The sequence below is a fragment of the Esox lucius genome, chromosome 6 (genome assembly GCF_011004845.1).
Source record: "Esox lucius isolate fEsoLuc1 chromosome 6, fEsoLuc1.pri, whole genome shotgun sequence".
Taxonomy (NCBI): domain Eukaryota; kingdom Metazoa; phylum Chordata; class Actinopteri; order Esociformes; family Esocidae; genus Esox; species Esox lucius.
Window position 1 is genome coordinate 17,385,678 of NC_047574.1, and position 18,655 is coordinate 17,404,332.

The window sequence follows — 18,655 nt, forward strand, 5'->3', positions numbered from 1 at the left end:
CTAAGCTGAATAGAAAATCAAACATAGACCTGGCATTAGGTAAATTCTTTCTGATTGGTATCCATAAATTCTGTATTGGAAATCAAATTACTTCTACTTCTACTTACTTCTAATAGACTCCTATCCAAAAAGACTGAGTGCTATAATAAAACCAAAAGGTGCTTCAACAAAGTATTAGTTTAAGGGTGTGCACACTTATGCAACCAGGTTATTGTAAGGTTTTTATTTTTCATTTTTCCCCCTCGAAGATTTCAGTTTGTTTTTCAATGGTTTTGTTCACGTTACAGGTCACACTAAAAGTGGAAAAAGTTCTGACATGATTTATCTTTGTCTCATTCTTTTACATAACAAAAACCTGTAATTTTCAAAGAAAACCAAACAGCTGTGGAACTGAGTCAACAAATGTGCTTGAGGTCATTTGCAAACTTGTTTCATAATGTTACACTAATAAAAGCAAATGCACAGGCTTGACTAAGTCAGATTTGATCAATCATGATACTACTTCTGAAATTCCCATGATAGCCAGCTGCAAGGGGAGAGAGAAGGGCCAAAGTTTTTTTTTTTTTACACCTAGGTTAAATCAGTGAAATAGACTGGTGGCTTTGACAGAAATGTCAAGGGCTAAATTCAACAAGAAACCATTAGACTTTTTGCCGGTGTTAAATGCTTTTAAATAGCATTTCCGGTTAAAATGGGAATTTGCAATGGTATCAGGTTGGTAGCAACCTGATACCACCTTATTACACAGCGTAAGTTTAATGGACTTTACATTTTAATTAGACTTAGAATTAAGTCTAATTCAGCATTACATTTTATCAACATATTTTGTTATACTTTCCTAACATGTACTACAATGTCTCTATTAAGGCTAAAAGGCACCACATGAAAGAAAAAGAATGAAACCCAGCAACGTTACACAAATGTTTTGTGACAGGCATAAAGCATCTTGGCACCCGAAGTAGGAGGCACATTGATTTGGCAAGGCATTGCTGATGGCACAGTGTTGGCAGCAGACACCGCATCCTTCTCATACCCCCCATAATGCTGCCTCTAAACAAGGCAAAGTTTAGGTAACAGGGTAAAGGTTATGGAAAGGGCAGGCTTCTCACACTCTCACACAGACATACTGTAGGTGCACGCAAAAACACAGCTTTGCTGTGCATAGTGGGTTGTCCCTATCCCTAAACTTAACTCTATCTACTGGATATTCTTTGCCAGTACTCCAGCCTTAGAGGGATCCATCTGGCTGATATTGAGACATTGTTGTGGTCATTGTCTTGTCTACAAAAACATGCCAAGTTACTAGGTCAATGTAAGGTTTGTTTTGTCTAACTAGAAAGTACATTTACCTTTCAGATTTATCATCTATCACAAAGTCTGCATGAAATGTGCATGCCACAAACATTAAAAAGCAGTAAGAAAAATGCAAGTCTCATTAAGTACAAACTAGATTGGATGGCATATCACTGCAGAATGTTATGGAAGCATAGATGGTTGATTGTGCCTTGAATTCTAAATAAATCAGTGTCACCAGCAAATCACTCCCACACCATCACACTTCCTCCTCCATGGTTAAAAGTGGGAACCACACAAGCAGAGATAATCTGTACACCCACTCCGTGTTTCAAAAAGACACACAGGTTGGAAACAAAAATCTCAATTTTGGACTCATCGGACCAAAGGACACATTTCCACAAACAGATTTCCATCAAATATCAATTTCTTGTGTGTCTTGGTCCAAGCAAGTCTTTTATTCTAATTGGTGTCCTTCAGTAGCGGTTTCTTTGACAATGAAGGCCTGAATCATGCAGTCTTCTCTGGAAAGTTGATGTTGAGATGTGTCTGTATGTCTGGGAAGCATTTATATGGGTTGCAATCTGAGGTGCAGTTAAATGACTATTCCTGAACTTGGTAACTGTAATGAACTTATCCTCTGCAGCTGAGATAACTCTGGGTCTTTGTTTAATGTGGCAGTCCACATGAGAGCAACTATACTTGACAAAACTTTCTGAACGTTTTTGAAAGTAATGATGGACTTTCATGTATTTTTGCTTATTTCAGCTGTTCTTTTCATAATATGGACTACTACAGTACAGACATAAAGATGGTCTAATATAACAAAAATAAAAAAAGGTCCTTGAATGATTGGGTGTCCCCAAAATGTGGCTGGTAGTCATTTACTCCCTCTGTCATTTGCTAACATGTGGAAGAGACCACATCAATGACATAAAACAATAGGTTATTGACCTTCATAAGACAATGGCTATAAAAAATACTTACTCGTTTGAATATCTCTGACTATTAAGGCAACAATTAACAAATTGAAATGAACTAAAGCTGTGATGAACCTGCAACAATCGAAGACGACTGTTTGAGAGAAAATAAATTGCAAAAGTTGGTTGAATCTTGGTGTGACCAAAACTACAGGTAATCACCATGCCAACAAGTTATTTAGACATACTGTCTTCAAGACATAAATACCAGCACATCAGACTTTGCTAAATTTCATTGGAACTTTAATTGGAACTGGTTTCTACATGTCCTTGGCAAGAGGAGGGTGCACAAAGTACTAAATGCAGGTTAGGGCAATGTTTAAAAAAGAAATATTATTAAATGGATATGATTTATCTTAAAACTAAAGTTAGTTTAACCTGAGAGTCAGTTAAACAATAACGACATACCAGAGAGCAAATCATTCTGGAGGGCAACGTATACCCCGTATGGATATAACATGGTATGGTAGGCTAGGAAACATGTGGCACCTCGATTTCCTGAATGTATTGGCATTAAGGCCCATAATGTACCACTTCAACCGTGGGTAAATGTGCATGTGTAAAGTTTTGTTTAAATCCAAATCCAAACTCAGACCGGGAGTTCTACTTCTGCCATTGTTGAGGCACTCATGATTGGTTAAAACCTCACTGGCTAAATCCCATCATAGCTTAATAACATAGCTAAAACCATGTGCAAGTCTTATACCCTTATTTAATCTGCCAATTTTCTTTATTTCTCTCCTCAGTCTGCATATGCATATTTGCATACACTGATCCATTTGTTTTTAAATAGTTTTGGTCTGCATGGTCAATATTTTAAGGCTATTCAGGTTGTGACTGACATTGAACTGTGAGGAATCAATCTACAGATTCTATGCAGTGCACAGACATAAGCATGCATGAGCACAACCTGGAAAGCTCAGTACAGCCAGAGGGCTGATAGCTAACATATTGGTTTATTAATTTGATTTGTTTTGTGTTTACTTTGGGATATTTTTTCAGCTTGGGCCTGTACTAGGTTTGCTGGGAAGGAATGCCAAATGCGGATACTATATGTATTCAGCAGAACAAACTCCGCCTCCTAGCATAATCTTGTACAGAGTGGCTGTGAAGGCAGGAGGGCACTCACACACCACCTGTGTCTGCAGAGACACACATGAGACTGATATCAGCGAACACATCTGGAGGTAAGCTGGCAAGGGGACCGGTGGAAAAGACGAAAGGGAAGGGCATCTACTAGCTGCAGGGCTGATGTATCCCTAACTAGAGTAACCCATGTTGGTGGAGTGGGTGGGCTAGTAGAATGGGGTGGGATTTATTTTGTTATAAAGTGTTTTGGTTGGATAGTGTTTTAATTCACTGTGGTATGTAGTATACAAAAAACAATATGAATATCCTGTTGCTGAAGAGCAGATACGGTCCCGAAGCTCTATCTGAGCACTGTTAGACTTAAACCTGAGTGGTCATATACATCTCCGGGATCATATCTCCATTCATTTAATTCTATCCATTTACGGTGGTTCATCAAACCTGTCAGAACAGACTATCAAGAGCGGTCTCTTCAAAACCATGGAAGGGGATCATGTCTTACACAGTGTCCAAAGAGTGAAGACTACACATTCTAGATATTGGCTAGGCTGATGGCTTCTACAGACCTACACCAGTCTGTTCTGGCAAATGTATATTTGTGTCGGGACATATTAAACATGTAAAGCCTACTAAATATGAACCATGCAGTAGATCTTGCAAATACACAAAAGAGCACTTATTCTTCTTACAAATCCTCAGAAAGTCTAGACATTTGTTTCCAATGAATTAAAATGCATCGAACACAGCATATGCTGGCTAAATGTCCGATCATTGTCAACTTCATCTGTCAATGTGCCTGCATCTCCCAAAATTTGAACAAACCATTTTAAAAATAAATCAATACCAACTACTAATTTTCCTTAAATATTGTGTCATGTCCGTAGCAGCACAGATGCCTGTAGCAGATGGTAAGGATGACTTACTCATTTTTTTCTAGAGCAAGGATCAGTTGTTCACCTTCCGCCTCCACCATCAACCTCAGTGACACAGGATGACCCTAGAACAAACAAAATGACAAAAGGTGAAGGGGAGGGGACACATAAAAACGGACAGCGAATAGGAAAGGGGCACACATAAAGACAGACAGGAAATAGCAAGGCATGCTGAGAAACGGGACAGGAAGGATACCACTTCCCAGATCAATGGCATAATGATTGTCATCATTGTGAACCCATTTTCCTGACACATGACCTAACAGCTGACTTTCTGGAAAGCGCCTAAGGTACTGGGTTTTTTGTGTGGGTCAGTGAACTACCACATAGGTGCAAGACATTATATCATTGAATATACACTGATCAGCCATAACATTATGACCACTTACAGGTGAAGTGAATAACAATTGATAATCTGGTTATCATGGCACCTGTCAGTGGGTGGTATATATTAGGCAGCAAGTGAACATTCTGTCCTCAAAGTTGATGTGTTAGAAGCAAGGTAAATTGGGCAAATATAAGGATCTGAGCGACTTAGACAACGGCCAAATTGTGTTGGCTAGACGACTGGGTCAGAGCATCTCTAAAACAACAGCCCTTGTGGGGTGTTCCCAGTCTGCAGTGGTCAGTACCTATCAAATGTGGTCCAAGGAAGAAAATGCGGTGAACCTGCGACAGGGTCATGGCTTACTGATTCACGTGGGGAGCGAAGGCTGGCCTGTGTGGTCCGATCCAACAGATGAAATACTGTAGCTCCTATTGCTGAAAACATGTATGCTGGGACTGAAAGAAAGGTGTCAGAATACACAGTGCATCGCAGTTTGTTGCGTATGGGGCTACGTGGCCGTAGACCAGTCAGGGTGCCAATCCTGACCCCTGTCCACTGCCGAAAGCACCTACAAAGGGCACATGAGCATCAGAGCTGGACCACGGAGCAATGGAAGAAGGTGGCCTGGTCTGATGAATCACGTTTCCTTTTACATCACGTGGATGGCCGGGTCCTCTTTCAGCAGGATAATGCACCATGCCACAAAGCAAAAATGGTTCAGGAATGGTTTGAGGAACACAACAACGAGTTCAAGGTGTTGACTTGGCCACCAAATTTCCCAGATCTCAATCCAATTGATCATCTGTGGGATGTGCTGGACAAACAGGTCTGATCCATGGTGGCCCCACCTCTCAACATACAGGACTTAAAGGATCTGTTGCTAACGTCTTGGTGCCAGATACCACCGCAGACCTTCAGAGGTCTAGTGGAGTCCATGCCTCGACGAGTCAGGGCTGTTTTGGCGGCAAAAGGGGGACCTACACAATATTAGGGAAATGGTCATAATGTTATGGCTGATCGGTATTGTTAACCTATTGAGTAGTAGACACTTTGCTAGAAAGGAGTGGGAATTGGCATATTTCACTTGGTGTTCCATATGTGTTCAAAATGTGCTTACCATTTTAATGTGAGAATTTAAGATTAAAACTTCATCAAAATATGCTGAGCTATTCCTATTTTATTTACAGTTTAAAGCACATTTCTAACAAATATTTATGTTATCCCAAGCAGACCATTTAAACGTTTTTTTTAAAATACAATTTTGTGGGTATGGATACAGAAGACTAGGAAAAATGGAAACCATCAAAGACGTACTTGAACAGCCTACCAGCAGAAGGGGCCTATTTATACACAAATGGTGGAAACATTGATTATAATGTTCAGGTCTATCTGCTTATCCTTGACTTTCACTGAGACCTCCTGGGTCCTCATTTTGACACACATCAATATCAAACTCCAAAGGCAAACTCAAAGCCTAGAATCATGAATAAACATTGAAAGCTCTCTAAAAAAAATACATAGAAAAAGTTTACTACATTAGTATTTTTGTATTTGCCATGACTGGAGAATCTTACCAGGATTTATTTTTAATTAAATGACAGAATTTTGACCCAAACTAAAAATCGGTTTGTCATCAGTTAAGAGGCCATAAGCACTCATTTTGAGGGAAGCTATCTTGTTTTGAATGCTTTTTATTCAAAGACGTTAGACATGAAGTACTATCTAATTCTATTATCCATCTGTCTTTGTGCATCCTTACCTGTCTTGGGTTTGGCGGTACTCCAGGACTCGTAATATCATCACTTTCTCAACCGAAAATGTGTGATCCATCATTCTAAACATTTCACATGTTTGTAAACCCTGCCCTGGCAGCATTTTTAACTTTGGTTATTTTAGTTTCTTTTTTAAATTAGCAGCGCAGCGTAAAAGAGTGGTGGTATTAGTACACTCAGAGCCAGGTTACAAAGTGAACATTTTCTACCATATGGAACTGTTTTAAGATTAGCATATGAGTTTGATTTCTACCGGATGCAGTATGAAAATGTAAGCACCCACTACTGTGAGTCACTCTGGATGAGAGCTTCTGTTAAATTACTTCAATTTAAATGCAAAGAAACACAATGAAAAATGGCACATGGCTATGCAGTTGGTCCAAAACACATTTATTAGTGCATTTTACAAATGCCCTGCCATGGGATGGCAAATTTTATAAATGGCAAATGTATTAAAATAAATGGCAAAAAATAAAGAATAAAATAAAAAAAAATAAAAATAAAAAAGGCTAATTTAACAATGTCCCGATTATAGTATATTGTATTTCTGAAATGTTATTTTGGATATAAATGTCAGATTTCATATGCATTACATCTGCATGTGTGTGGTCCTTATTAAGCTGAAGATTAGATAGTATTATATTGATGTATACTACATGGCCAAAAGTATGAAGGCACCTGCCTGTCGAACATCTTCCAAAATCATAGGCATTAACATGGAGTTGGTCGCCCCCTTTGGTGTGATAACATCTGCGACTCTCCTGGAATGGCTTTCCACTAGATGTTTGAACATTGCTGCAGGTTTTATTTCAATTCAGCCATGAAAGCATTACTGAGGTTGGTCACTGATGTTGCCTGGCCTGCATTCGGCATTCCAATTCTTCACAAAAGTGTTCATGGGGTTGAGATACAGTCTCTGTACAGGCCAGCCAAGTTCTTCTACACCGATCTTGACAAACTATTTATATATGGACCTTGATTTGTGCATGGGGGCATTGTCCTGCTGAACCAGGAATGGGACTATCCAAAACCCTTTGCCACAAACCTGGAAGCAAAGTTGGCCCTATGTGTTCGGGCGGGTAGCATTCTCCTGGCATTTGCCAAATCCAGATAGGTCCAATGGACTTCCAGATGGTGGCATGTAATTCATGACTCCAGAGAATGCGTTTCCACTGCTTCAGAGTCAAATGGCAGCGGATTTCACACCACTCCTGCCAAGGCTTATAATTGCTCATGGTGATCTTAGGCTTGTGTGCGGCTACTCAGCCATGGAAACCCATAATAAACCCATACTAAACGTTCTAGGGCAGATGTTGCCTCAGGAGGCAGTTTGGAACTCTGTAATGTGTGTTGCAACATGCTTCAGCACCGGTCTCGTTCTGTGAGCTAGTGCGGCCTACCACTTTTGCGGCTGAGCAGTTGTTGGTCCTTTCCTGGATATCGCATTGCTGCATGCTCGATTTTAATCACCTGATGTGGCTTTCTCTCTGTCACTCACACACACACAGCTCTCATCAGAAAAAGATTTCAATAAAAGAATAGCTTAGAATTTAATTGGTTAGACATCATGTATACATTCTATATTTACTGCAAATCCTTTGACATCTCCTTTGCATCAACATTTACATCAACATCTCCTTTGTCTATCCCATGTCCATTCTGCCAGTGTCATCCCAATGTTTTCACAGCTGACTGTACCATACTTAACTCTAATTATTGTTTGATATCTGTGGTGCAATTTATTTAACTATGAAAAACTTCCCATTACCCATTTTAAAACACCCGGGACATGGTATCTAATTACATGAGATAAAAAAAAAAACTGTGGCAGGCATCAGTATAGAGGTAGGGGCTTGACCTTTGACAACAGACACTAGAGTTTCAGTAGATCAGTGGGTTTTTTCCTTATTGGCACTTTCGTTAGGGACTGCGTGACAGCGAAGCCTATACCGCTGGTCTGTGCCCTTCTGTCTATCAGGTGATTTAAAAATGCATGTACATGTTCAGCAGAGTATAACATGTACATATAGTCCAGCCTGGTCTTGGGATATCAATGGTTTTAGGGGATGCATGGCTGGCTAATTCCTCTAATTTGAAGGGGTGTCAATACTTTTAGCAATGAAGTGTATGTGACATAACAGTTTATAAATAATATAGTGAACTGGGTGCAGTTCAGGGTACTGTCATGATGGTATCTAGTGGGATGACTGTTATATTATTGTTATATGTTAATAATCTGATTTAACATTGACTATTTGCGCATTTTCTAGCCAAAAATAAATAGCTTTCAGGCATTACACATGGTTCATTGAAATATATAATAATGTGCTTAAATTTCTGGTATGGAAAGGTCACCAAATGTAAGTGTGCAACTATGACTATCTGTCCAAGACATTTAGCACATGGGTTCAACACATAACACTTGAAGGAATAAGGGTTGTCTACGGGAAGTGGTATTGTTGCTTACTTCCATCCCCCAAACCATTTCTAAATGTTGCTTACTTCCATCCCCCAAACCATTTCTAAATGTTGCATTACATTCACTACTAATTTATAGGGCAGAAACTTTGAGAACCTAATGTAAAGGAAGATAAACCAAGGGGAATCCACAAAGAATAAACAGAGTAGGTGAAGGGGAATAATCAGGAGCTGACTAGAGACCAGATGCAGGAAGGAAGGCAGGCTCGCAACATAGTAGCATTGGCTTGGGCAGCTAACTGGTAGCTTAATGAATATTTACCCTGGTCATGAGCCTGCTGATTGGTCTGCGCTCTCTCCCATCCAGCAGAAGAGGTAAAGTGGTGTCATAGCGTAGAGGCTTAGGGACGGCACTGTGTAATACACCCTGGTCCAAGCTGTTGCCTGTTGAAAGATCAATTGCAGGGTTAAGCAATGTATCAATCAATGGAAATGATTTGTATTGATTGGGTACTAGTGGGGTACTGAGCATCTATCTAGTAACATTTGAGGTGACTCGATTGAGAACATTTCTAATCTATTACTGTATAAGAATTACATTCCTAATGTAGCCCTCTGAAGAACTGCACAGCACTGTAGACATAATGCCTAAACAGACTGTATTGCTTTTCCACTTTGTCAGAGTTGGGCGGATTATTAAAAATATGTAAAAATAATCTGTTAATAACTGTAAACCCCAATGTGCTGTAATCACTCAAAACATTACACAATTACACTGAAAATACTGAGCCCTTAAAATTGCTATGTAGTCTTCACTTAAAACAAGTTTTTTCATTACATTACCTTTAAAAAATATAGATTTATCACACTAATATGATTTCCCAGTATGCATCAGTAATGCTAGGAGGGAGTGAAAAAACAAATAATAATGAAAAAGGAAGTTATACATTTTATAACTATAGGGAAAGATGACTCTGTGTTTAGGGTAATTGTATTTACTATACAGGAAAGAAGTCGTGCATACTGTAGATGCAACCTGTCAACCGCAGTTACTGTGTGATGAAATAGTGGATGTTTATGAATAGCTGTTTACAGTAGGCGTTTCTTACTTCTTGTGTTTCCTCCGTTTAGGGTCGGAAGTGGGACTAAATAACAAAGAAAAATAGGACAGAAAAAAAGGTGAGTGAAAGAAAAAGGAAAGAAAAGCGAAAGCAGTAGGGGTTAAGATAAAAATAAGTAAAGGGGGTATGAAATTATGCAAGCAGTGTAAATGGATTGAGCGTCATTTCCATCCAAAAAGCTATTAAGGCTGACCAAAACCTTCAAAGAATTAAAGAAAGAGACTATAGTAGTAATAATAATAATACATTGCTAGCTTTAGTTATAAAAAGGCAAATGGTGGAGGAAACTGGTTGAAGGGGAACAATATTAATGTGGAAAATGTGTCCATAAGACAAAAAATAATAATTAATAAAGACGTTTACATAGCAATCAGAAATTCAGCTTTAACTGTACCTCTCAACAACACTGCTGCACAAACCAACTTGCTTCTGTGGTCTCTGTTTAAAGCTATGTCTCTGTAATACTGTCAGTGGATATATTGCTTTTCCCCCAAATTTGTTTAGCTATTACAAATGTACTGTAGTATAAAAGGTTTATTATCAAGTTATTGTCCCTTCTGGTAAGGGGAATATACAAAGGGTCAATAGTCAGTTGACGTAAAATATACAGACTGTACAAGGGTCAGCAACACAGATGTTGGGGGGGCTTGTGGTTTCTTTTACCCCCAAAAGTTATATAAACCATAAAATCCATTGGATATTAGCAAAATTGCTTAAAATGTTTCCAGATTTTTATTATACATATGTTTCAACCCACGACCATCCACCCTGACAAGAACAGCCTGCTGTACAGGATACGCAGTACTTAAGGATTCTGTCCATTTGACATTGTACTGTGACACACGTCAAGCAGACTGTGTGTAAAAAACCCATTATCAGTATCACCTCTCGCCATAGTCCCTATGGTCTCCAAGACCCCAGTCTTCTGGGCCCTCTGAGCTCCGTCCTCATTGTGCTCAGATAATAACAGGACCAGTGAGGTTCCTGTGTGGCCAAGGAGAATGAGCACAATGGACCCAAGGAAGGAGGGATGGAGGAAGGAAAGGGGGAGGTCTGAGTAGTGATAAAGCCTGGTTGCTATCATCAATAAATGGGTCTGAAAGCCACAAACTCTAACAGTAAGTTCAGTGAAGTGTTTCCTCCTCCAATGTTCTTTGAGCTTTACTATACACATACTGTAGGCGGCTCAGGTTTTCTGTTTGGATATTTCACGAGAAGACTAGATCACGTTGTGTGCGATAGTGGTATAGAGAGGTCTGAGAAGTCAGGGCCTATGGTTAGGAACAAACCAGTGTTTGTGCAGTGTCTAGTTTCCTCTCATTTCAGCTGGTGATTGATGCTTCTCTCTCAGTCGCTCGTTAGTCAATCTGGGAATCTCTAAAGACCAGTCTGACGACTACAATTACTTTGTTCCAGCACTAAACAAGGCTATAGACTCTGGTCCCAACATTGCTCAAACTCCACTATCCCCTGTGGTTCATATCCCAACAAAGCCGCAATTTCTTTTATACAATATTTTACCACCCAGCTGGAGTAGTTTGTTGGTTTTAGTGGGGTGCGAAAACCTTGACGGAGCAAGTGTTTTACAACAGTCTGTGGCTATAGTGTGACTAAAACCCTGTAAACGTCAAGCAGACATCTTTTAATAAACGTGCAAAATTTGCTCTGACACTGTTTCCCCTTTATTCGTCCAGGGTCTATCATCTGTTCCTTGGAAGACACACTCTGAAATCTGGGAAAATGTTGACTTGCATGATCATTCACATATGCGTGATATTCCCAGGGAACATTTGCAACTATAAATAAATCCTTATGTTCCCATATGTTTTCTGGTGAGAATACGGGTGTACCAACCACAGTCCAACTCCCCTTCTCCTTGTTGCAGACTATGTTACAAAACCAAGTCTGCCTGGCAGCTTGTAACATATTACCCAACCTATTATATATTTCCAAAAATAATAAGTAATTATGTAAATACATATTCTAATGTTTGATCTGCCAATAGTTTCCGACGGGAACAGAATATTGCATATTATCTTTCATTTACACCTGATTTATGCACACTCAGAGGTTTTCTAGTCTGTCTCTTGAGCAACACAGAAACAGATATAGAGAAGAAACAGACAGAAAGAGAACCTGACTAGCAGTTTCCTTCAGTAAAGCCATTTCTGGGTAATGAGAGTAACAATCCATCGGTAGAACATTTCTTGCCCTCAATATCAAAGTAATCTTTTCCAATTTTAACCCATTGCATCAACACCCACATCATATATTTCTCAGTTTTGACCTTTATTTCTGGCATGTCTCACTGGCTCTGATTCTCTGCTCTGTATCCGCATCTATCTTGGGTCAGAAAAACAAAGCTTTTGTATCACGATTATTAAACCCATGAACAGAATTAAATCAGGTACAGTTCATTTGTTCCTGTATTACTGGTACAGATTGTACTAACCACCTGCATGTTAAGCCTGGAATCACTCTTTACAGTCATCTTCAGCTGTAACATGTGAAATAACTGCCCACATCTGAGACATAGTAAATCTTTCTGGTAAAGTTTAGGTTTATGGTCTTATCCTGCTCATACTTTGGTTCTCACCTTTCAGCAATGTGTCTGCTACTAACTACTCTTACTCTGTCCTGTACTCGAGTTGCAAGTCATAGTACTGAAGCAACAGAAACAGTCTCTGTACCCTTGGTGGTGAGTACAGTATGCTAGACAGTACGCTCAAACTAAAAGCAGGCACCGAGACGTGCTTTTAGTTTTATTTAATTTAATCTTTATTCAACCAGGTAAGACAATTGAGAACCATTTCTAATTTTCTAAAGGCGACATGGCCAAAGACATAACAACTGCAAGACAACACTTACATAGATTTACTATGTCTCAAACATGAATGTAAAAAATATACAAACAAAGACAGTAAAACAACAACAGTAATATGTGCAACTGGATAAGACAGAGATGTGTTTACAACATACGAGATGGCACATTTTTACAGATGGATAAGGTGTGTATTGAAACCACCAAAAGATGTGGAAAACGTTGCTCATTATATGAAATAACATAACTACAAGTGGGTTTAGTAGTTGCAGTGATCAGTTAGCAGCTCAGTTTGAGATTGATCAAGTAAATATTGAGGAGTGTGTTGGGTTTGAGAGTTTTTTTAAAGTTTGTTCCAAATATTGGCAGCAGAGAACTGCAAAGACTGCCAGCTGAAGGAGGTATAGACCTTAGGAACATAGGAACGACCTGTGTGAGGTATTTACCAGGGCACAGTTCTGTTGTGTTGGCTTATATTGAGGAGCAAATAGTTTACCACTAATACCCATCATTTATTTAGATGGGTATTAGTGGTAAACAACATCACCACAGTGCAGGATGGTCATTTCACAAAAGTCGGGCAGCATGGGTAAAGGATGCTTCGTTGCGGAATAAGAAACCAATTCTGGATTTGATTTTAGATCGGAGATGATTTTTATGAGTCTGGAAAGAGAGCAAATGAGCCAAATACCAGCCAAATACTGAGGTGCTTACGGGTATCGACATATCGACATACTCTAACTCAGAACCATCTAAAGTGTCAATGTTTGCTGGACAGACAGGAAGTTGTTGCTGTTTCTAAATAATGCATTTTGTTTTTACTGGAGATGAGGAGTAGTCAGAAATCAAGGAGAGCATGCTTATTGAAGCTAAGTTGAAGGGTGGACAGCATAGTCATCTGCTGAGATTTTAGTTTTGTGCTTTTCATAATCTGTACTGGAGTTTGCATGATTGATGCCTTAAGCCCCTCAAACTATTTATGGTGATTGCGGTTCCAACACCACTATGTAGGCCGACACATTAGTTATCTCAACTGAGTAGTATGAGATGTCAGGTTATCATTTTGTCGAGTTATCATTCGGCCAAACAACATCTAAGTACCTTGTGAAAAGTCCTTGGTGGTTTCACTGTGCTTAGATTTATTTGAACACCGTTGCATGTCGATTTTCCACCTAAGAAGGTTAATACTTTCATTATAAATTCAAATGTGACGTCATTTAGTTTTACCATATTATCTCTGTTCAGATCAAGTGCTGCTTTCAGCCATGTGTCGTGCTCTTCAAGGGTCTGACCCCATCAACAATGTTCACTGAAGTGCACTTTCAGATATGTGTTGAACAGTCCGATGAAAGGCTTCTGGTGCATAAGGGAAACCAAAGGGTGGCTTTTAAAATGAGCAACTGCCAAAAAGAGATGTTAAACGTACAAAAATGTGTGCTCTGCTAAAACCCAAAGGAGGCATCTTGTTTGAGAAGTATTTAGCCCCTGAAATGTCCCCAAATATCTCTTTCCTGGTAGGCAATTACATTTAGTCTTACCCGTTAAAATATAGGGTAAACTTAAAATTTGACATATTGTTAGGTTTAGGCATTTCAGGTTATGTTTAGGCACAAAGGCTAGTTTAAGTTCAGGGATAAATGAAGGTACTTACAGTTAAAGTCAGGGTTAAGAGTTAGCTAAGGTTAAGGCATATATTTTTGTATTGGTTATTATAATTTATTCAAAACTAATATTTCTTTAGCATTGTTGAATGGGTACCTGAATGTAAGAACCATAAAAATAAATTATTCTCTCCCCAGCCCTACTTCACAATTTTGGTCATTTGAATGCAGTGGATCTGTGTCATAAATCTTAATCAAACCTAAAATTACACAATCTTGTTTAAATTCATGTAAGCTAATAGGAATAATCAAGGTATTTACCGCACATTACCACTGATATTTGACAACGAGGCTTACACAGTAATTTGGATGATATTAATCCCCTAGCATTTCAGTGTATTATTATGTTTTAGCAACTAAGTATTTTCTTTGGGTGCAGCTTTTCTGGGAGTTCTGGGAGAGGCCCCATGTTTGACTATCGCCATTAAACAATAGATACTTTGGAAAATAGATATGGACATTGTGAAATGAACCCACCATAACATTAAGCCTGAAATATATTTTCTGTTACCTTTTAATTGCAAGAAAAAAGGTGACATTTCTCAATCCTTTTTTTCATAAAGTTCTATAAAACATAGATTTCTTTACCTCCATGCTAGATCCCACTCATGGACAGAAAATATCATGCAGTAGAAGCATTAAACATGACACATCATTATCTTTTTACAAATCACATCCAATATTTTGTGGATCTTTGATGATGAAAACATTCAAACTTCATGGTGTCATTTTGTGCCATTTTAATTTTGATGTAGAAGAGGCCTCTGAGTATCACTAAGTAGAGGAGCTCAGTTGATATCCTGCTGACATCAAAGCATGGTTTAACCCTATATGATAACTGCATCAAACTACATTCACCTAAAGAATTATTAGGAACACCATACTAATACTGTGTTTGACCCCCTTTCGCCTTCAGAACTGCCTTAATTCTACGTGCCATTGATTCAACAAGGTGCTGAAAGCATTCTTTAGAAATGTTGGCCCATATTGATAGGATAGTATCTTGCAGTTGATGGAGATTGGTGGGATGCACATCCAGGGCACGAAGCTCCCGTTCCACCACATCCCAAAGATGCTCTATTGGGTTGAGATCTGGTGACTGTGGGGGCCATTTCAGTACAGTGAACTCATTGTCATGTTCAAGAAACCAATTTGAAATGATTTGAGCTTTGTGACATGGTGCATTATGCTGTTTCCAGAATGTATTCTGTATTATGACCTCTCAAACAGTTCAGCAGATGAAATGATAAGACTAATCGAGCTGTGAGCAGTAAGCGGTTTCCAAGGACATTTCTTGCAATTCAACATGTTCATATTATATCTGAGTGACTCTCAAATTTTTATCAAAATCAATGGGGACCTGATGACAATTGTGAATTTGGGATTCCCCCTGACTTTTTTATTTTGGTTTATTATTTATTTGGGATGGTTAGTTGTCAAAGATTATCTCAAAACACAGATTAATTTTACTATGTAAATATTCTATTTTTTGCTTTTTGGCATATAGCATTTACTCTTTTCCCTACTCTTTAGAATAACTTAGCTGTGCTTTTTTGGAGTAGTGGAAACATTTTAGCAGACACAGCAGATCACTACTAAAGGAACTAATAATGCCAAGATTCTTTGATGTCTGAATCCCTCTGTGCTACTGATTTTGAGTCAGCCTCCACTCAGGTGGGTGGGAGAGGGAGGATAAGAGCTGTTCTGAGGCCAGTCCTTGTGGTTAAGTCCAGCTGACAGACTGAACATTCACAGATGCCAGAAGCTCTGACTGGATCCTCTCTCTGATCAAAGGATGAATCTCAGTGATCTCACACACTCACACTCCATAGGGGGTCTGGTTTTCCCAGACAGCACAGCTCTAATCTCCTTAGTAGCATTTCCTCCTTTCTCTTACCCTCTTTCTGTCACACACACAAATTTAATTTTATATTTTCTGTTATATATATTTAAAATGTAGTCATTGAAAGGAATAACTGATTTTTCACATTGACAGCCTCAGGATTTAATCTAGCAACCATGGGTAACTAGTCAGATGGTTTATGATTTAACCACTATGCTTTCTCTCACCCATATACACATATGAGACAAATATATAGTAGTAATGATTAATCTGAAAATAAGCAGGCAATCACCAGCATTGCTGTCAGTCTGACATCCCTGCTATTGTCTAATCTCACTGTGCAGGACACAATAGCCACAGGATGCACAGTGTAAGAAACATCTCACTTCCTCCCTCTTCCTCACTCTCTCTCTATATATATAACAGAAAACAAACACAAATACAAAACCAGGCCTATGTTTGGCAGAATTGCAACAAAAATCTGGTTTATTTGACATTACTTGGGTTCCTTAGGCTTTGTTGCATTGATGAACTATTTTGAGGAACCTGATGAATTCAGTCTAACACTGTTCCATTTGTTGACTTTGACATTTAAATGACATACATTTGGTAGAGTAGCCCAATTATCCCCAGTGTGAACTGTAGATAATAAACAACAACTGTCAACAAGCCTAATTAAAAAACTCACCATCATGTAAATTCAGGAGTGTGTTGCTTGTAATGCCCGTTGCTGTTGACATGGATAAGACATAAAAAGCAAAAAAAAATTCAATGTAATTCCAACCCCAGTTTGTCATGTTGCGCGGCTTTGGAGATAACGCGTACCGAATGTTTTATGGCACCAATACGAGCATTGTGCTGTCCACTAATGATTTACGGGATATGGATGCAAGCAGTAGAGTGGGATATGGTCCTAAACACCGAGGACCTACAATGATTATCTCTTGACAGCAGGACCACAAAAGAGCTGTGAAAAACTTTTCATCGAAGCGTGTTAAAATTGCTGCGTACCAGGCGTAAGACTTTGCAATTAAGTCTACAAGATATTGATAAGTGTTTAAAAAAAAAACAGTACGCCGAGCAACAGAAATCAGCGAAAACCTACAAAAGAGAAGCCTAACCCATAAGACCAGCACACTCTTTTACAGTACATCAGAGCCGCTGCAACCCTCTACTACAATGGCCATGTGCGCTTCCAATGATAAAATCCGTTGGGTCCTAGTGTCACGCGGGTCGTTCATCCAATATACTTATTTTTATGGTGGCGTTCGCTCAAGGTGGCATTGACACAAACGTGATGCGTATCCTACCAATCCCAACTGTATTGGTAATGTAAATAAAAAATATGCCATTGTCGGTTTCGTCATCATACAAAAGAAGGGGTTTGACTGGATGTAAGTGACTAGAGCTTACCTAGGGCAAGTTAGGCTGTTATAATCGATGATGCTATGTATTACTAATTTAGTCATCACTATATATATATATATATATATATATATATATATATATATATATATATATAAACACCCATAACTACCTGCACAGGCTCTGTATGTGAAGGTGAGGCCACACAGGTAGTGGTGGGTCGTTTGCGAAATACTCTTTTAGGTGAACGTTGGCAAATGAATTGCATTGGTTAAAAAAAAAACGTTAATTTGGGTACTTCATTCATTTTAAAGCTCTTATTATTTGCAGATTAAGTGACAACGTATTCACTAAAGATTGTATATTGACATTGCAGAATCAATACATGTTTGTGTTCCAAATACAATTTTTCCAGTAGGTTGAAGTGAGTAAAAAAAGCAGGTGATCAAATAATTAGGACAGGTAACATTTAGGCCTATGCCAAACCCATTTAAAAGTGCATTTCACACTATACCCAATAACTTAACTCTTTACATTGCAGTTTTTCTTTTTTGGGGCTTATTTATAAGCATTTTAAAGAAAGATCCATTCAGGAACCAAAAGAGATCCACTCCACCAAAACACTCAGAATGCTCATCACAATAAGACATGACTTTATGTTGCTCTTCAGCTGTGAAATCATGAAATCTTTTTAATCCTGGAGATCATTCCACTGAAGCAAAAATAATGTCAATCCCAAGCGCTGCCTGACAAAGGCCCCTTGCTTTATCATGGACTGCGCACACCCGTAGCCATCAACCAATGTTCTATTCCTAGTCACAGCATTTTTCTAGATACTGGGCCACGTTTATCATGAAATTGTTGATGGGAGAAAACTAAATAAAGGAACAATACACAGGTACTGTAGGCCATGCTACAAGTTTGATAGCACCACTTTTTAAGCATACATCATTCAAAACCACAATTTTGGCTACAAAGCATAAATCCAATACTGTCTCGCTCAAGAACTAAGCAAAACAATTGTAGACTTGG

The 18,655-nt window shown here is 38.8% G+C and overlaps 1 protein-coding gene across 4 annotated transcripts in view; it reads right to left on the bottom strand.

Moving 5' to 3' along the window:
- adam12 (ADAM metallopeptidase domain 12) overlaps positions 1-17,384 on the bottom strand; it is a 69,318-nt gene extending 51,934 nt beyond the window's left edge. For 3 of the 4 annotated variants that reach the window (XM_010869956.5, XM_010869957.5, XM_010869955.5), the window contains exons 1-3: positions 16,947-17,384; positions 9,135-9,256; positions 4,286-4,359 (exon numbers count right to left, since the gene is read on the bottom strand). In XM_010869956.5, coding sequence (XP_010868258.1) covers positions 4,286-4,359; positions 9,135-9,256; positions 16,947-17,055 — 305 coding nt within the window. In that variant the 5' untranslated portion in view covers positions 17,056-17,384. Of the gene's footprint in view, positions 1-4,285; positions 4,360-9,134; positions 9,257-9,921; positions 9,952-16,946 lie in introns of those variants that run through there. The other variant, XM_034292920.1, reaches the window with a different exon arrangement.
- Positions 17,385-18,655: the final 1,271 nt, after the last annotated feature.